This window comes from Sturnus vulgaris, chromosome 17, assembly GCF_052056855.1.
Source record: "Sturnus vulgaris isolate bStuVul1 chromosome 17, bStuVul1.hap1, whole genome shotgun sequence".
NCBI lineage: Eukaryota > Metazoa > Chordata > Aves > Passeriformes > Sturnidae > Sturnus > Sturnus vulgaris.
Window position 1 is genome coordinate 8,961,235 of NC_142259.1, and position 19,843 is coordinate 8,981,077.

The window sequence follows — 19,843 nt, forward strand, 5'->3', positions numbered from 1 at the left end:
CCTTTTCAAATGCATGCTGCAGTAAAGGGAAAGCTGCAGCCTTGGCCAGACCAGCACAGCAATCTCCTGAGGCTGTGCTGGCCCTTGGCACAGCAGAACCCTCCTCCCTCCCTGGCATCTCACGAGGACAGGCAGGGCATTGTGGTGAATCCCTTAGTGCTACTTTTGGGTGAGCAGCAGCAATGTGTGTCTCAAAACGACTGGAGAGAGATGAGTTCTGCCAGGTGATGCATCTCAGGAAATCAAGTGGGCTTCCTGGGGCTGCTTTTGAACTAAAACTGAATTGAACGAGGAGGCTGTACAAGGTAGGTTTAGGGATGCACTGAGCATGGGTGTGTTTTGCTCTGTCGAAGTCCACAGCCCTTCATCTGTGCCTCAGTATTGTCATCAGGGTGTTTCCTGTGCTGCTTGCTGCTGTTGGTGGTGGTTTTATCTCTTCCTCTGATCCTATGGGTATCTTTCACAGCAACCACCACACTTTTGGGCACACACAGATTCTGGCTGGAGGTGGTGATGGCAGCAGAGGTGGAAAAGGTCCAAGTGTGCAGGGTGGTGCTGGGGTGGGAGGAGAGGCTGGTGCTCTTCACCTGGCACTGAGTGGCTCTGCGTCCCATCTGTCATAGGAGAGCTGCAGGAATGCAGAGATATTGCTTCTGTGCCTGTCTGGCGTTCAGCAAGACAGTGGGTTGGGAAAGTGCTCCTGGCTCACATCACTCACTTTGCAGGCAACCTGAAACAAAAACTCACCTAGCTCGAGTGGGGACTGGATCCATTGCTTGGCAAACACCCTTTGTGCTCCCCAGTTGAGTTATGAGGACCTGAGTGTTCTTACATCAGGGATGAAGCAAATCTTTCACTCTTTCAGCAAAGCTATTAGCACTAATGAGCCCTGTTCTGGCAGAGATCAGGCAGGAGCAGGCAGCACTGTGTACATTCCTGTGTGTCACACACCTTCCCTCCACACTGGTGGGGCCAGGCAGGAGGAGAGGACAACTGCAACCACCTTGAGTGTTTGGCTTCAGCCACCAGTGGGGTCTGCAAGGCTGATGGGACACCAGGAGGTGTGATGCCAGATAGAGGGACATTCTTCAGTCAATGTGGTATGAGTCTATCCAAAATTTCCTCTTCTTTTATAGTGACCTTGTGTTAACTGAAAGCTCCCAGGACGTGCTTCACACAGCAGGGTGGCTATAAAGGTGTGTTTTAAATGGGATACTGCCTTAGCACCTTCCCCCTTAAATCCAGGTGCTGTCACTAGCTAGCTCTGCACTTCAGCCCCAAACACAGCTGGCACGCAGGGGCAGGTGAGCTGAAGTACTCTTGGGTTTTACTCCATGGGAGTCAGCAGAGCAAGAAGCACTCCGAAACAACACACAGGCTTTTCTTGGGAGGCACTTTCACAGTGCTCTACACCTGGTAGGAGAGCTCAGGCTGCACGGGGTGTGATGGTATCTCTGGCCAGGCCCTGGTGGAGAGGATAAAGGGTGGGATGCGGGTGGGACGTGCATCCGAGCAATGTGCCGGAGAAACCTGGGGGAGCAGCAGGCGGGAGTGAGCGCCCGGCAGCAGAAGCCCCAGCGCTGAGCATCGAAGGGAGGATGCTCGGGCACATGCAGCTGCCGGGGGATGGGGTTACAACCCGAAGCTAAACAAAGATCCCTGTGAAAAGGAAACGGATCCCTCCTGCCGGCTGTAAGGTAGGAGCCGAGCGTGAGCTGCTTGACATCATCGGGCAGAGCATTGGATTACAGCAGGCAGGGACTGACTCGAGGAGAGGAGAACACGCCCCTTGGCCCCACAAGTGCAACTTCATTTAGCAGCTCCCAGGAGAAGGAAACTGCAAGTCTGAAAGTGGCTGCTCGGCTGCCGGCCGGCTTGGCTGCTCGCCACAGCGGGCAGGGACGGCAGGAGGTGAAATCCAGCCTGGGCTCCTTCCTCGGCGGCGGGACCAGCGCTCGGGAGCGGAGAGGCGGCGGCAGCCGGGGCTGTAGGTAGGGCTGTGCTCACCGCGGTGGGGGCGAGGGGCTGGGGGTGACAGGGACACCTGTCCGGGAGTGCAGCCGGGAGCTCCTGTCCTGCCCACGGCCGCGCCACCGCGCAGGGGTTTGTTCGGAGACGGGGTGAACTTTTACCCACCCGACTGCCAGCAGCGAGGGGTTTGCTGCCGGCGAAGCGTGGGCTAAGAAAGCAGAGCTGCATCCCGGTTTTTGTGCTGTTGGGAGAGAGAAGCCGCTCGCAGGCTGATGGCAGGGAGGAGGCTGCTGTTCGCTCGGGAAATAACGCGCCGCGAAGGGGTAGCAAGGAGAGCAGACTCGGAGGATAGAAATCACAGAGGACCGTGGATCAGTGACCCCCGTGGGGATTCTGGCCTCATTTCCAACATGTGTCCGTTTATTCTGAGCGCTTAGCCGGAGGGAATCCCTTCCAGCACGGGAGTGGGACAGGCACCCGGCGGTGCTGGGAATCCATCCCTCGGGATGTCAGAGCCGTGCGGCTGCCCGGGACTCCCCTCGGAACTGCGGGCACCAACAGAGATTTCAGAGCGTGGCAGCAGGAGCAGGCTCGGAGCCTTGCTGGCATGCAGCTTTCCAGGCAAATGTTTGAAAAGGCAAAGACTTGGGATAAAAAAAGAACTGCTGTGTGGTGGTATTCTCAGGAGGCTTTGCAAATTCCTCCACCTCGAAGCTGTGTGTCTTTCCTCTCTCTGGATTCCCCTAAGCAGCTGGTAGCGAGCCGTGGTGGGGAGCTTTCACATGCATGTAATGCCTGGGCCCCAAAGGCGTGTTTGGGAAATTTCCCTTTGCTTGGAAGGAATAAATGGTTCTGCAGATCGAGAGCCAAGTATAGCTGTGAACCCAGAGGCAAAGCCCTGGGTGGCTGCGCTGGTGACTCAAACCAGGAGGAGGACAAGCCGGGGTCGAGGAGCACGGGGCAGCCGCAGCGGGGCTACTGCTGCACGGAGAGGGTGAAGGGGGATTTGTGGGGTGGCCACGGCTCGATTGGGTGATGGTGACAGCCCCTCGAGCTCCGGGCTCTTTGCTCGGTGTGCCTGGCTTGGTTCCTGTGGGGCAGCACTTGGCTCTTGGCTGGAAAGAGCCACCCTGCTAATGCGTGGCCACCCAGCTAATAAATTGCCACCTTTCAGCTCTTAGTGAGGGATGGTGTTTAATAAAGAAGGATCTATGAAGAGATCCTCAATGGCTGAATGTGTTTATAACGCAGATGTAGGTTAAATAGCCATTTATAAACAAGGATATGCCAATAGAGCTTAATGTACCTTGGGCACAGAACACAGCATTGAGTCCTTCAGAGTTCCGCAGGGATGTGAGCATCCCATGCCATCGTTCTGGGGGACACTCCACAGAGTGCAGACCCAGATGCCTCAGAGAGCTGGATACAATCAGCTACAGTGCATAGGCAGCTTGGTCACAAAGAGATGAAACCCAGGAATGTTCACAGCTGTGCATGTTCCAACCACCTGGCACTTCTGTACCTGATTCTGTGCCTGATTCTGAGGGGTGTACAGATTCATGATGAGCTAGGATGGGGAGTTTTGCTCTTTTCCTCCCATTCCAGAGAAGAACCAATATACTTTTGATCCCACTCAGAGGAATATCCACAGGCACCCAACCTTGCCACCCAAAATGACTATGGAAGATATTTTCCAAGCTGCTAACATTTCCTGATCTCCCACATTTCCAGTTCCTGCAGTACACTACTGTGCATTAATGACTCCAGCCTGTCTAGGCACCCAAGCACCAGCATCATTCCTGTTTTACATGGGCCTCACACAAAGCAGATGATTTCCCTGGGCTCACACATGTCTGTGGCTAAACAGGGGGCAAATCTACAAAGTCATAAGGAACAGCAGAAGCTTCAACCTGGCTATTTTGTTTGCCTGTGTCACCCTGTTCTGATTGCTCCCATTTTCACATCCCAATTGTTTCTCCACACCCTTAGGGGTTTCTTTAATGTCACCAAAGCTGTTTATATGGACTGAACCAGAAAATAAGTTTTCCATCACAACACCTATTGCAGAGAGGATGAGAGGAGAAAAAGCCCACTGCTTCTGGTTGTCTTTTGCTCACGACTAGAAAAAGACAAGTCATAAGGGAAGCTGCTCCCCAGGCTTGCCAGCAGCCAGCACCAGCCAGGGAGAAGGGAAGGTTCATGTGTTCCATGGGCCTTGTCCCAAGCTCCTCATGGTGGCAGTTAGAGAGGTTGAGATCACTCCAGACTTGCCTGGGACCTGCAGCACAAGCAGGAAGAACAGCAGTTGGACTATGAACTGCCCTGGGCCCCGCTTCAAAACTCTCACTCTCTTCGAGCCTGAGGGAATATGTACTTTACACCACCCATTTCTGGTTTCCACAGCAAGTTCCCCAGCACTTCCCTTCCCAGGAGAGCCCAGCGAGGCTGGGTGCTCTTTGCACAGCTCCTCCATGCAGACACTTTGCTACTCACAAGCCCTGCCTGGGGAACTCCCCGGCGGGCGCCGAAATGCCATTTCTGTTGATATTTGCAGTGATGTAATAAGCCAAATATATCCTCACCAGAGCGTCACCAACTTTACTGGAGTTACTGTTTCCACAAAGTGTAATTAATCTGTGGTGCTCATTGCCGTGAGATACCCGTGGAACAAAGAGCTCCGAAGGCATTTTAATGGATATCAGGGTAGTTATCTTGGTAACACAACAATCCTGGGTATGATTAAGAGGATATTGCACTGTAAGCATTGTAACACCTCCTGGCCCAGAGTCATTAGTGACTTATGAAAAGCATTCCATTACAATTAGAGGTTTTCTTGTAGCTCTGAAGCTGAGGATGCCAGCTGCTGCTGGAGACAGGGCACTAAATGAGGCAGTCTGGCTGCTCTGGGAGGACCAGGCTGCTGCCCTGATCAGCCATGCATGCAGCTTATTGTTTACCCAGCAGCCAAGAGACTCAAGAACAACCTTCTCTCTGCTGCCATCACCTTGCTTGAAACCAGGAAGGATTTCCTCTCTGGATCAAAGCAGCACCACAACAGCTGTTGTGTAGAATAGTCTTGAATTCTGCCAAAAAAACATTCTGGGGTGTGTTTTCTTGGAGCATACGTTCATTTTGAAGCAATGCTGAGAGAACTAAGGTTGTTTCATGTCTTTGCTCCTGTTGGGTAACAGCTGATCACCATGGAGGGAGTCTGAACCTCAAACATGTGCAATCGTGCACGTTAAATAGGACAAGAGAAAATGGTCTTAAGTTGCACCAGGGAAGGTTTAGGTTGAATATTAGGAAAAATTTATTCACCAAAAGGGTTGTCAAACACTGAAACAGGCTGCCCAGAGAAGTCGTGGAGTCACTGTCCCTGGAGATATTAAAAAGATGTGTGGATGTTGCACTTGGGGACATGGCTTAGCAGTGGACTTGATGACCTTAAAGATATTTTTCAATCTAAAAGATTCTATAGTTCTATGCTGATGCCCTTGCAATTCATTCCTGATGGGATATGGATGCTTATCTAGCCAATGAAAATTTCTACTAGAGTCCCAAAATAATCCATGGTACCTCGATGTGTTCTAGGACTAAACTACCAAAAAAAGTGTTCTTTAACAAGTCACTGTAGCCCATCCTTAGGTGGCACCAATCCATGTGCCACCATTAAAGTTCTAAACAGCCTGGCCTTTGTGCTGAGGGGGCTCTGGAGTTCTGCCCATCACCCTGGGAGCAGCAGGTGAGCCAGGAGAGGATGACCCTTTGTGGATGGAGCAAGAGGGTCAGCTTCAAATCTGCAGACTACAGACACCCAAGCAAGGGCTGTGGGGAGAAACATCTAGGTAAAGCCAGGCCTGCAGGGTTGGAAAGCCAATACCAGCTGCTAGAGAGTTTTTGTCTCCAAAATCAGCTGTTTTTGAGAGAGAAAATGTGGGTTTCCCATCATGTCCCATCACGAGCAGGGCTGCTCAGTGATAATTTCTACTTCAGAGCATCATTGCTCCAGTTTACTTTAAGCCTCTCTTGGCAGAGGCCCACGTGTTTTGAGATATTTTGCAACACTGCTGAAGTGCTGGAGATTTAACTGTTTGGACAGTGTAACCCACGAGCCAGGGCAGGAAGGCAAAGGAGGAAAATAAAGACTTGTGGATTTCCAAAGCTGTGTTTCTTCCTTCCTGCTTTTGTTTGGTTGTTTGGTGCCCGAAAAGGGCAATGCATATTCCCAGAGTTGTGGGAATACTGTTTCTTTTCCGGTCCACTGTTTCCAGTAAGCACTTTGCTATAAATGGGGTTAAGACTAACAAAAGTTTATTGTTAAATCCCTGTGTCTTTGTTTAGCTCCTGTCATGATCATAATTAGCATTTTCCACTTCTGCAAGCCTGTCATCTGCAGAGCTGAAAGTGCTTTAAAATATTTGAAGCATCTAACAGGGGGAGGGAGTATTAATAGCTCCATTTAACAGATGGGCAAACTGACACATAAAAGCAGCAAATGCCCTGTCCTTGAAGCAGGGCCAGAGCCAGCAAGTAGTCAGCTCCAACTACAAAGTTTTGAAAGTGGGTCAAAAAAATAAAGAGAAAGGCTGTAGATCTGTCCCAGTTTGGAAAATGATGGGAAATAGTTCCAGTTGCAGTGGTACTCAGCCCAGATGGACCAGACAGATGAAGTGCTGGATGAGCTACTGCTTATATGGTTAAATGGCTCATCCCTTGATTTCTGTTCTGCTAACATTTGTCCCTGGGACAAAGGGAAAAACACAGTCCATGATGTTCCAAAATAGTCAGAAAGCTGAAACAGCTGCTAAAATAAGCAAGTGTCCTGTTGGCTGGGCTCTGCAGGTCAGGGGATTGCAAAGCACCCACAGATGTTGAGGCCACAGAGGAAATGTCTTTGAGCAGGGCTTGGGGACAGCAGGAGGAGGCTCAGCTGTGCACAAACAGCAGAGATCCAAGGAGCTGGACACAGACCCAGCAAAGCACCCAGAACCAGATTAAACTTCCCCTTTCACCTCAGAGAAGCTGATATGGGAGTTTCGCTTCTTTAAAGGGCAGCAGAGCTGCAAACCAATATTCATTTATAGTCTGGAGGCAGCTGCTGGTCCCTGCAGTGCAGGTCAGGACATGAGATGTCTCAGTTCTCCCAGCACCTGTGGGATGGCAAAGAAAGAAGCAAAACCGAAGAGGACTTTTCTGTGCTGCCCAGCTGGACTTTCCATGTGCTTTAACACAACAGTCCAAGTCTATCAGCACAAACCCTCCTGAGGTGGTGCCATATGACCACAACATCCCACAGCCCCTGGGCTGGTGTCTCCAGCAAGCCAGGAGTCTGCTGGGCAGAGCCCTGCCACCCCTCTGCTATCCTGGTCGCAGAGAGTGGGAACAGCAGCTGAGCTCCATGCTGCCCAAAACAAGCACAGATAATGTTTTCTTACTTTTTTTTCCTTCTTCTTTCCCAGAAGCTGTTGTCCTGCTGTGCATGAAGCGTGTTTGAAGTCATGTCCAGAAGGAAAGTCCTCTAAATCAGGTAGGGACTCCCACTATGACTGATAAAGCTTTAATTCACAGGGAAATATTACAAACAGAAATGGGTTTTTTCCTTCCTGTAGCATTGAGTCACTTGACCTCCCTCTGAATTACTAGATGCTAGAAAGCTGCTAAGAGGAAAAAAATACCAACAATTCCACCGTAATGACTTTCCTGTATTATCCACAACCATGTCCTTGTACCAAGCCACCTTGCAGCTCTGACTGCAAGCAGCCCCAGAGCCGTTTGTGCTCCATGGCTCTCCCTGCCAGCAGTGGGGATGTGCTGTGCAAATCCTGCTAAAGGCTGCCCACATGCTTTGCACAGGAATGTTGTTTGCCTGTATGTAACCATGTGAGTTTTGTTCTGTGTGTAGAGTCAGCCCAGCAAGACCCAGGAACCCCCAAAGCTCAACCTTTCATGGCTCCTGCATAAATGGCAAGTCCTCTCTGTGGTTTCAGCTGTGGCTCCTGCACTCAGAGCATCCCCTCTGTCCTCAGATCGTGTCACTGCTTTCCCTTGTTCCTGTGCTGGGCTGTCCCTTGCACAGAGCTTCCAGGGTTGTTTTGTGTGAGCTCTGCAGTGCAGGATTTCAGGACTGGTGCACACAGACATCCCTCCCCTTGCAGGTCTCTCAGAGCAGCTCATCTCCTGCATCCAGCATCTTCTCCCTGTATGCTGGAGACACCCCATGTCCTTCCATGCCCAGGACACTTCAGCAGACTGAATGAAATACTTGGCAATTGATTTTATTAGGAGCGTTCCCTTTCCTGAGACTACAGCCAACAACAATCACTGAGCATCCTCAGGGTAGTGCTACAGGCACGTCTGGAGCACCACTTGAGCCCAGGTTTAGATGTCACAGCCCTGGGGACCTAGGCAGAAAGATTTACCCTGCCTGCAGGAAGGATCAGGAGCTGCTCTCACCTGACACAGCTATAAGGAAACATTGCATCCATCACAGAACTCTTCAGTAAAGGAGGTGTGCAGGCCTGCAGAGCTTTCCCTGCCCAGTCAGGGGTCCCAGCACAGCCAAAGGAGCTCCTGATTCCATTGGGTAACAGAAGCCATGGAGCCACCTGGAATCTCAGCCACCCCTCACTGCCAGCCTGTTCTGAACCCCAGCACTTCCCTTTGCTGTTGTATGGCAAACACCAACAGCACCATCCCAGCCACCAAAGACAGATCTCCCCCACCCCCTTTCACAGCCAGCACTGCCCCTGCCCCAGACTGGAGACCCAGCAGTGGAGCAGACACACAGGGCAGCCCACTCCAGGGAGCAGAGCTAAGCCTGGTTTTGCTAATCAGCTTCATTCTGTACTGACACTCTTAAGAGGTGCCCTGGTTATTTTTATCTACCACTGGGAGCTGCCAGGGCTCTTGCACCCCAGGAGGCTTCACAGCCTTTCTCTCAGCCTCTTACACTGCTCTGAGGCAGGAGGACTCTTTGGATGCTGGATGCAAATTCCTGTGGGATTGTGCAAGCCTCACTGAGGCAGAGCCAAGGCAGGTGGCTCCCAGTTTCAGGCACCCTGTGCTGAGCAGAGCTTCCCCAAGCAAAGCCTCCTCAAGCAGCAGCAGCCACCTTGCCCAGTTACAGCTCCCTTACAGCTCCTGTCCCAAGCTCAGCTCCCCTCTCTAGTCATGCAAGCACTGCCTTCACACAGCAGCAGAGCTCAGCTCCTCTGATGACAAAGAAGAGCTGGACTAAATAGCTCTGCTTTGTTTTAGGCTCAAAAATAAGGACTCATATTTGCTTGCCTCTGTCCTTGTAGAGAGATCTCCCTCAACCCAGAAACAGAGCTGCCAAGAGCTGCTGTGGCTTTGCCTTCCTCTTGTATGTGACAAGGGCAGATGTGCTAGAAAATAGCCCCAGCATTTTCCTGCATCTCCTCAGCATTTGTTTGACTTCTCCTTACCCTGGGAAGCTGCAATGTATTGGGGAGCTTGTGCTGGGGTCGAGCATCCCTGGGCCAGGAATTCAAGTGGGGTTTTAGAAGGTGATGTTCACTCAGAGCTTGGTGCCTCTGTGTGATCAGAAGAGCTGTGGGACTACTGGGGATTCTCCAGCCTTTGAGGTGGAATCCAACTGGGACTTTTCTTCATGAGCAATCTGGAGGAAGGCAGGGAACCCAGGCCTGAAGGGGATCCCCACTGCACAGGAATTCACCTCATGGTGGGATAGGGTAGGATACAGTGGGGAGGATCCATGGGACATGCCTGCCACAGCAGCTGTGGCACTTCTGTAGCTGAAGGGTCACTGGTCTGTGGTTTGTCTGCTTTGTAACTTCAGGCACTAGCAGATCTTCCACACAGTTGTTCGTGTAAAAATGTTGACACATAAAGGCAAATAAGCAAGAAGTTGTGAGAAAATGAAAGTAATGGAAAGGGACTCATAGCTCCAGACTCCTTAGAGCTTTGAAAGGGGACAGAAGGTCCTGTGGGTGCTTATGGCTGCTCTGGGTGAGCAGGAGGGATTTGGCTCTCTTCTCTCTGCCATGCAAAAGCCACAGAACTGTGTCCATCCAGTGCCAGCCTGCCTTGAGGGGATGAAAAATTGGCAGTGAGGTAGGTGCCAGCCTGCCTTGTCCTAAACGCCTGCTCGGGCTCAGCATGCCTTATCCCCACTGTCACCCATCCCTCAGAGGGACAGGTGGGGGCAAACCAGAGTGCCCAGATTCACTGGCACCTTGAAGCTGAGAGAAGGGAAAAACAAGCTCAACCTGGGAACAAAACAAAAATATAATTGCTGTCACAGCAACTGTCTCCAGATGCACAAAGAGACCAATTATTTCCATTAATCAACTTAGCTAGAAGCTGCAGAAGCGGCTTAAGCTGCATCAAGGCTGGGTAGTGAGGGGAGGGTGGAGCAGAGGGGCTCCATCAAACAGTGATTCTTCCCGTGGTGGAGGAGTTTTGGAACAGATTCTCAGCACCCGTGCCTTGTGGGGACTGACAGAGGGATGCTGCCTCTGCCTGCTCCAGGCAGGGGGATGCAGGCTGGCAGCACTGCATGGGCAGAGCTGGGCACTGGGCTGCCTTCCTGGCAGATGGATGGATGGATGGATGGATGGATGGATGGATGGATGGATGGATGGATGGATGGATGGATGGATGGATGGATGGACAGGCAGCTCTCTCTCACCATCACTCACATCCTGATGCTAACAGGAGGCCACTGGGGCTGAGCATTGCTCTCCTGCCTCCCTCAAGCTGCCCCTGTCCCCTGGGATCAGAGCAGAGCACACAAGGACTCGCCCCAATGCCAAGGGTCAGCCGTGATTTTGAAATCTGTCTGGGCCATTTCTTACATCAGTGGGAAGCCAGGCAGTGGCTGTGAGGATGTGGGACAGCCCGAGGTGCCTTGGGACAGTGGGGACTCTGCAGTGGGGGGCTGTGGGGATGTGCTGAAGGCCAGGAGGGAGGGGAAGGAGTTTGGGGAGCTCGGCAGAGCTAAATACAAAGTTTGTGAAGTCAAAGGAGTCAGCCTAAGCCTAATCTTAAACATGGGGCTTAGCAATTGGTTATCAGTTCTACAGGCATTAAATGATCTTTATACTGTAAAACCAGGACAAATGAAAAGAAGGGATCTATTTGTGGACACTGAACCTCAGCTGTATCTGCTCTCCTCCTGAAGGAATTAAAATTTTCCAGCAAGTCCTAGAGAATGCTGGAAGCTCTGTTCCTGCAAAACCATTGCAGTGCCGGGAGCAGCTGTGATGTCTGTTCTGGCTGAATTTATCATATTTAGTGTAAGAGCCTGAGGGTGCAGAGTTATTACGAGGAATCCCACAGCAAAAGCCTTCCATAAATATGGATGTGCCAGACCAAACTTGATGTCTCTTCATCACTGAAGTCTGGTGAGGCTTTTTTTGTGCTATTCTTGTTCAGCACAGGAGATGGACACACGTGCCCTGGTAGGAGATCAGGCTGCTGCCCTGCTCCTGCCTGTTTTCTCACCAAACCAGGACAATCAGAGCTCAGCAGTTTGAGTACACCAGTTCTGGCCAGTCAGACCAATCACCACCCCATTGTGGAGAACACAGAGGCAACAGGAGAGCAGGGGAGCTCTGTGTCTGCTGCAGACCCTGTCACCAGCCTTACACAGCTTGTTGCAGCCAGACTGGGCTCCCAACAGGAGCATCTTCATCCTCAGCTGCATCTTCAGCTCAGTTTCTGAGCTCTAGTGCATGGGGGTCATGAGACATAATGAGGCTTTTATGACACAACCCAATAACACCATTACAGAACCATTCTTCTTTGATGTACAGCCCCTCATGCATGTTCCCAGACAAGACCCAGTGGAAAATTTGCTGAAATTCCAGCTGGACGTTGTCAGACAGTTGGTGGAAACCCCCTGACCTCAAGTGCTGGCTTCAGCCCTACAGGATATTTTTTTCTCCTTGCTGGATGCGACTCTCCCAGCAGGAAAACTCACAGCAAACCCACAGGGAGCACAGAAATCCCGGTGCTTCTGTCTTTGTGCTCTACCAGGCCCCCCTCTTTAGTAAACCATCCTACACTGTAAATATTTTAAAAGCCCAGCAGGGCTGTTGAGTATGTTTTGCTGTTGTTATGGATCCGGTCCCAGCAGGGGAGGTCTAATAATAGTCCCTGTACCCTGGAATGAAAGGGCAAGGGGCACTGCACAATGTGGAGAGCTCCAAGGCGACTGCACTGCTTCATGCCTGGGTGGTGGGATGTGATGCTTGAGCAGAAAAAGGAGTCAGATCCCTGGTCCCAAGCAGAACTTTGAATTTCATCCCAGAAACATCACAAGGTTTTGTTCAGCTTCGGGGCTTTACAACTCCAGAAGTTTGGAGAGTGTTAAATCCACTGGTTAAATCCACCAAGCAGGAGGGAGAGCATGTCCTGGGCTGGGCTGTGGGATGAGGGAAGACATCTCCAACCAAAACCTGCAGCTCTTGGTCCCACCTGCCACTGGCAATGGACAGCATGAGGCCAAAGCTGGGTGCAGCCCCTTGTGATGGCACTGCCAGGGCTCCTGAAGCTGGGAATTGCCTGCAGCAGGCACAGGGCAGGCTGAGGTACAGAGCAACCTGCCTCAGGTGTTCCAGGAACAGCACAGAGGGCAGGGCTGGCTGCCTGAAGGGACAGGGATGTCCAAGCAGGGGCCTAAGCTGCCTCATGCCTCACGGATCTGTGCTGAGAACAAGGTGAGGAGGACAGGGCTGGGAAAGGCCAGAGGTTAAGGGGCAGAGCAGGAGGCACAAAGCAGGCGGGGGGGAATGGCTGAGTTCAGCCCAGCACTAGCACCCAAAAATAGCCTTTCCTAGCCATTAAAAGTTTAACCTAGACAAGGGACAGATGCAGTGTCGTGTGAAGGGTTTCCTTGAAACTGGAGTCAGGGCTGGGTGTGACTGCAGCATCCACCCAATCCCTGGGATCAGCCTTGGATACTGGCTGGGCTGGCAGAGCTGGGGCAGAGCCCTGTGCTCAGGGTGCCCTGCCAGGTGTGCCCAGGTCACTCCTCTGCCACTCTGAGGTTGTTTGCAGTAACTGTTTGCTGTAGTCCCTGGCACCCGTGCTGTGAAGCAGGCAAGGGGGACACAGGAATTAAATGCAGGCTTATCAGTGGAACCGAATGGGGCATGGAGCTGAGCCAAAAAAAATGCCTCAGTTTATTCTACCAAAAGGCAGAGGAAACATTTAACTCTTTAATTTATTAGTGCCCACCTTCTAAGTGGGCAAAACTCAGCCCCAGAATGAGTAGGGCTGGTTTAGCTGCAGCCCCCAGAGTGGAGCCAGCTGCTCTGAAAGCTGCTGGGTGATTTCCCTGGAAAATACCAGCAAGCCCAGTTGCAATCCAACAGCAAAACCACTCAGGAAGCCAAATCCCCACCAGCGAAGCCAAGGCTATTACAGCTCAGATTTTTTAGTACTCACAAGACACTACAGAAAAATAAGTCCAAACCAAACAGCAGGCTTGGCAGATCCAGGGACAGGAGCAGAGGCAGCTCTGGGGACATATCTGTGTCAGTGGCAGCTTGTGAGGGGCTTCTTCACTTGTGGCCGGTTGCCCCAGGACAGGCAGCATCACGTCCCCATGGCAGAGGGGACACAGCTCCCTTCAAGCAGCAAACTTTAGAGGAATGTGCAACAGGCAGCAGATCCCTGCCCCATCCCTGCGGGCTGGCACACTGTGCTGAGAGCACAGGGACTGTTCCTGTTACCATCAGCAGCTGAGAGGAAAAGGAGGGCAGGAAAGGACCTCTGGGGACAAGCTGAATTACCTGTGCAGTGCCCTGGAAACATTTGCACATGGTATGTGTGTGCTGTGGGATTATTCCTGCAACGCCTGGGAATAGCAGGAATCATCCTGTCAGTCCACGGGAGAATGAAAAACCAAAGGTGGGGAGCCAGCAGGTGATGCACCTCCCTTTGCACCCTTGCCACCCTTAAGTGACTGCCCACAGTGACACACTTTCAGGTTCCACTGAACTCTGTAGGCTAGAGGAAAGGTAGTTCCTTTGCAGTCCCTGAAATATGTTAAAAGCAGTTACTGAGTGAAACCCCACAGAACTGTGGGTTCTGTGGCTGGAAGTACGGAAATTCTGTTTGGAAAAATCAGGTTTTCCTATCACAATCGAGGGAACTGCTCCCATCACCCTCTCAGCCCAACAACCTCCCGGAGGCGGAGGCTGGAATCTGCCAGCGGGGAGGGATCTGCCTGCAAGGTTTTTGAGAGCCACCCACCTTGAAAATCCCGAAGGAATTGCTCAAATATGAAAGCTTCGCTGTTAAACCTGCCTGTCTCCAGCTCTTTACACGGAGAGCCGAAGGCAGGAGCCCTGCCAGCCACGGAAATAAATAAATCACATGCGCCATCTCCCGGCCACCGAGCCGGGACCCAGACATGCACACTTGCTGTTTTTTAGTCTGGATCTCATCCTTTCCCCCTGTGAGGGGAAACAATTTCTTGGCACAGCACTGCCACTACCACCGGCAGCTACATCAAGGGACCCTGGGGAAATGCTGCATGCCAGGGGCTGCTTCTGCTCGCCCAGTTTGGGGAAACCTGGTGGTCCTGCCCCTGCTGCAAGAGCAGCAGGGCTCTGGAACATATCAGGAATGGTCTCACTGATTGGAGATGGATCTGGCTTGTCTGGCTGGCTTTTAGGGAATCTCTCTGGCAGCTGTAGAAAGTCAGCAGTGTCTGGGCTTCAGTGACCTGGGAGAACTTGTCTGGGAATGATGGATATCTGGGGGATGCTTGTCCTGTCCTGGGGAAAAGGCACTTTGCTCACTGAGCTCATCCAGCTGCATCCAGAGTAGGTGCCTTATCTTGGGAAGGGCACACCAGGGATGGAAGGAGGGAAGATGAGGAAAAGTATCTGGGGCATCTCTTCCTGGGGCAAAGGATGCAGCTTTTCCCAGGGCTTGTTTAACAGGAGCTAGATGGATGCCAAGTCTGTAGAGGAGGCAGGTATTCACAAGAATTGTTAGCTTTGGGGAAACAGGATCTCCTGCAAGATCTGGGTGGGCCAAGCCCCACATCCCACCTGTGAGCTGGTGCCAGCACACCCTGAGCTGGCATCTGCACTAGGATAGGAGTCCCTGGGGCTACCAAAACATGTTGGGTTTCTGTGGGTTTTTGGTTACTACACCCTATTCAGCTCAGGAACAGAGAGAATCAAACCTCTTTTATCCTAGTGACTGCATTTTCACCTGAATATCCTTTCTACTGCCATAATATCGGGGATTAAGAGTGAGGAGTGTGATTCCTGTTCAGGCTGGTGCCTGAATCTGCCAACAGATTTCCCTGACAGGGAAATCAATATCAAGCAGGATTTGGAAAGGAAGCTGAGCAAACTCCTCTGTGGGTCATTAACTTCAAGGCACAAAAGCGAGTGAATGTGCATTAAATGTGCATGAATTTGTTTTCACTGCACACGAGCGTTTCTAATCGAGACCTGCTCCAAGCACTGCCAGCAATCAGCAGGGCTAGAGGCACATTTTATAGTGATCAGAATCACAGATAAGACAGCAATTAATCTCTTGATTCCATGCAGAAAAACAAACTAAGTGCCAAACAGAGTACACAGGAGCAGGAACTGAGAGCTCCAGGTTTCCTGAGCAGGGGCAGTGTGTGCTTGCCAGCTCTGTGACCAGGAGCCAGCATGCTCACAACGCTATCCCCGGGTCCCTGCACTCTGTGTGCTGTGCAAGTGCTGGCAAGGGAAGCCAGCAGCCAAAATGAAAACCCAGCAACTTAAGGATTCATCAGCTGAACTCAGAGCTGGCTCGCAGCAGAGCTTGCATGTGACAAGTGGCTGCTCTGGGCCTTTCTTCGTGCTGAGCACTTGGCACTGGCACAAGTCTGGAGTGAAGGGATCCAAACGTCTCACAGAAGGGCTGATTTTCACATGGTAAAGTGTTTATCTCACAGCAGCCCAGCCCAGCTTCTCCAGTGACATTCAACAGCCAGAGGAGGCCAGTACTGCTCCAAGCCCTGTACCTATAGAATACTCCCTGCTCCTCCAGCTTCCCAACGGGGATCCATCATTTCCCATTATAAATTCAGGTTGGATCACCACCCCATCCCCCAAGCAGTGAGCCAAATTTGGCCTGTGTTCAAAGCTCCTGTAGCATTTTGAGGAGGAAGCAGGGCTTTCTCTGTAATGCTTTTTCTGTAGGGAAAAGCTGCTGCAAGCGACCTTGTGCACCTAAAGGAGAAGGCTGGAAACTCAAAGGAGAGCCAAATGCTGTGTCTGCCTTTGCAGGGAAGGCAGAACATATGGGATGGATCACTCCTGCCTACCTGCACAGTGGGTCACCCAGCATGGTGGGTTTCCCCACACATTGCCCCACAATACCTGACATTTCAGTGCCTGCTGTCAGAGGAACTGGAGCAGAGCTACAGGGACTTTTTTCTCGTGCTGTAATGTTACCCCACAGAGTAACCTAACCTGGAAGGAGCCATTCCAAGCATCCTGTGTTTTCTCTGCAGCATTTTGCAAGTGAATAGAGATGCAATGGAGGTAGAGTCCAGCACCTACACTGACTTCATTTCCTGTGACCGGGCTGGCCGGAGGAACGCTGTCCACGACATCCAGCGAGAGGCCACCACCATCAGCATGCGCCAGCTGACCCAGGACATGGGTGACCTCGCTGTAGAAGGAGCAGGTGAGCTGCCACATGCACACAGCAGAAAGCCCAGCAGCTCCTGGCACAGGTGGGAGGGCAGGCACAAAATGGCAGCACAAGTGTCCAGTGCTGTCTGCAGCAGCATCACACTGGAGCATCACAGGAGGAACATCCCATCCCTCACTGCTTCAGTCAGTGCCTTCATGTTCATGGGGGCTCAGGTGGGGGGAGACTGTGGGTCAAGGGGTGCTTGCAGTGAGCAGAATGACCCCTGGTTCCTGGCACAGGAGCACTGCATGCTCCAGCCCAGGCCCTTTGCTCACAAGGCAGGCACTGACCAAGACCCTTCCCAGAGCAAGTTACACATCAGTTATACCTTAGGCTTTATAAAAACCATATTGAGCAGGCTGTGGTTTTTTTTTTCTTTTATGGTTGATTGTAAAAAAAAATCTTTTGGGAAAAAAAACTTTAAACCTTTGAATAATTCTGCAGTATTTCAAATAACAACAGAAATAACTTTCACACCAGCAGCCATCTCCAACTCCTCCCCTTCAGCCCAAATGTGGCAGCAGTGTCACCCTGCTCAGTGTCTGCTGGCCAGCTGGCTGCAAGGAGCTTGAATCCTCTGTCCAAACCTGCCACTCATTTCACTAATAAGCAACACAACATAGACTATGATTGCAGAAGCGAAACTGAGTTTTCCCCCTTGCTTTCTTAATCCTCTAGCCTACAACCTGTAACTATAAAAACACTTTAAAATACATTCATTGCTGCAACTGTACTTCGTTCAGCATTACCATACCAGCATGTGTCCATCCATCCATCCATCCATAGTAAACACAAATTGGAGCTGCTCCATCAGAGAGCAGCTCAGGCAGCTGCCAGGCTGTCAGGAAGGCAGTTCTGGAGCATTTGAAAGTTGGGTGATTGCACGTCCCTACCTTGAGGCTCCCTCCCAGCATTGCCAGACGTGTTGAGAAGTGTTTGTACTCCAGGAATGTGAAGGGAGAACCCAATACCCTTAATCATAGAATCATAGAAATTGGTTTGGTTTGGTTTGGTTTGGTTTGGTTTGGAAGGGACCTTAAAAAGCACCTGCCATGGGCAGGGACACCTTCCACTACACCTCCCAGTCCAATCCAGCCTGGCCTTGAACCCTCCCATGGATGGGGCCAAGTATCTGGTCACAGAAGGGGAGTGATAGATCTTCAGGTGAAATCAGCTATAGCAATCACTGATGGCTTGTGTCCTCAGCAGGGTGTAACTGTGCTTTTTTCCCAATCCTTCCTTCTGCAGAAAGCCAAAGAGATGCCAGTTCTTCTGACAACGACCCTGGAGCAAGACCAAAGGGGCAAGAAAGCAGCCCCTCCCCATGAGAGCAAAAAGGGGGTGGGATGGGCAGGAGGAGGGCCTTGCTGTGAGCATTAAACAAGAATTTGTTGAACCTGTGGACAAAAGCCAACCTGGAACAGCAAGTTGTCTGCCAGTGCCTCTGCTGGAACCATGTTTGTGGAGAGAGACACAAGACACTTGCAAGGACTGGCACCTCCAAAAGACTTCTGCCCCCATCCCTAATGGTTTAGAGCAACACTGCCGTGGTTGTAGTGATATGAGCCATTCTCAAGATGCCTTAGCTGCGATTTTCTCTTAGGGGAAAAACAGTTTCAGTAATAATAGACACACCAGATTTTCCTGTCCAAGGTACCTTCCTCCTTTGCAGATTTCGACTATTATTTATTCTGTTTCCATAGATTAGAAATGTAGGTTATTGGTTTTTCTAAGCCTCACCCTCATCTGCATCTTAGACCTGGCCTCTGGATTGTCCACATGGCCCCTCGCCAGGGTGGGCAGTGGGGAAAGGACCCGACCTGCCCTGCTGCCCTCATGTCAACACCACTCACCTGTGCTGCTGCTGCTTAGCATCAGGAAAGGACCAAAGCACAGCTCTGTGGGGATGAGCCCCACCTGGAGACCCAGCAGCACCAGCCACAGGCATCTTTTTCTTCGGGTTTTAACACTTCAAGATGTTGTTAAGGGGAGGGGAGAAACATTTTGCTGGTTTGACTGTTCACATTCAGGCTTAACTTTGCAAGCTGTTAGCTGAGATGATCTCTGGTAGGATCTCACACTCTTCTCTCTTTAAGGAGACATGTTTTGTGTTAAAGATGGTTTGATAAAACTACATAAGCTGTTGGAATAAATGACACAGCCTTCAAGTACTGAAGGTGGTTTTTTTCTGCCTGGATGTTTCTTCTTCCTTTGTTTTGCCTTTAGCTGTGGGGTGGTTTCATAGGGAGACACGGAGCTGTGCAAGAAGAGTCCCCTGAGTTTGAGTCTGTGAAACTCCCTGGGTTTGCAGTGCACAGAGGCAGGTGTAGTTGGGCACAGATTATAAAATTCTGCCCCCACTTTCCCAGGTTTACTGCCCAGGCTCCAGCGGGATTGGTGCCAGTGGGAAGAGGTGTTTTCCCTCTGCAGCACAGCACTGCAGGAACATTGCTGGTGTTCCACTGATCCCAGTGGAGCAGCCTGGCTGGGACTGACCACCAGCACAGGGACAGGGCAGAGCTGGCCTGGGAAACTCCACTGGTGACACAAGGGCAGCATCTCCCTGACAGCCTAGGGAAGAATTGAATGTTACAAGTTTGAGATTTATCAGCCAAAACAAGGCCATAAATCCGCAGAGAAGTGGCTGCCAGACAGAGAGAGAATTGTCTGTGAGAAGCAATGGCCACGGGGTAAGCACAGAGGTGTTCACAGCTCCAGCCCCCACAGGAAATGAGGATTTGGCAGCCAGGCTGTGGCAGTGGCTGCTGCTTTGGCAAAGGGCTCCTGGAATGGCTGGGTGTCATTGCAGAGCCAAGAGCCTGCTTCCACTTCCCGTGCCTGGGGGCAAACCAGCAGGTAGCTCCTGGACCTGGCTGACTGCACAGTTGTGTCTTTGAGCCCCATTTCCAGCTCTCCTTAGCACAGAGCAGTAATTTTGGCTCATGCTGACACACACACACACAGCTGAAAGGCAGTGCAGAAGGACTGAGCACCACACAAGACTTCCAACAGTCAAATGTGGGCTAATCTTAGCTCTCCCTGGTGAGAAAATATCTGTTTCAGAATTATATTTAGGCAGAGGAGTAGGGACCTGCTGGCCAGCTTCTCTCAGGGGATGGGTGAGAGGCATCGGGTTCCCCCTGCAAGTGCCAGCCAGCTCAGCCACTGTCACTGCCTGTGCTCAAACACC

The 19,843-nt window shown here is 51.4% G+C and overlaps 1 protein-coding gene across 2 annotated transcripts; it reads left to right on the plus strand.

Annotated features, from left to right (window-relative positions):
* Nucleotides 1-1,522: 1,522 nt before the first annotated feature.
* Nucleotides 1,523-18,824, plus strand: PKIG (cAMP-dependent protein kinase inhibitor gamma). 2 transcript variants are annotated; one of them, XM_014888972.2, is made up of 4 exons: nt 1,523-1,991; nt 7,431-7,498; nt 16,469-16,644; nt 17,902-18,824. In XM_014888972.2, the coding sequence occupies exons 3-4, from the start codon at nt 16,494-16,496 to the stop codon at nt 17,979-17,981; spliced, it is 231 nt and encodes a 76-aa protein (XP_014744458.1). In that variant the 5' UTR covers nt 1,523-1,991; nt 7,431-7,498; nt 16,469-16,493; the 3' UTR covers nt 17,982-18,824. The 2 variants fall into 2 exon arrangements, with proteins under 2 accessions (XP_014744458.1, XP_088031140.1); XM_088175014.1 differs by having other exon boundaries at nt 1,669-1,697.
* Nucleotides 18,825-19,843: the final 1,019 nt, after the last annotated feature.

Coding starts and splice junctions, on each gene's coding strand:
- PKIG (XM_014888972.2), top strand. CDS start 16,494: ATGGAGGTAGAGTCCAGCACCTACACTGACTTCATTTCCTGTGACCGG. Junction 16,645..17,901: donor CCTCGCTGTAGAAGGAGCAG/GTGAGCTGCCAC, acceptor TTCCTTCTGCAG/AAAGCCAAAGAGATGCCAGT.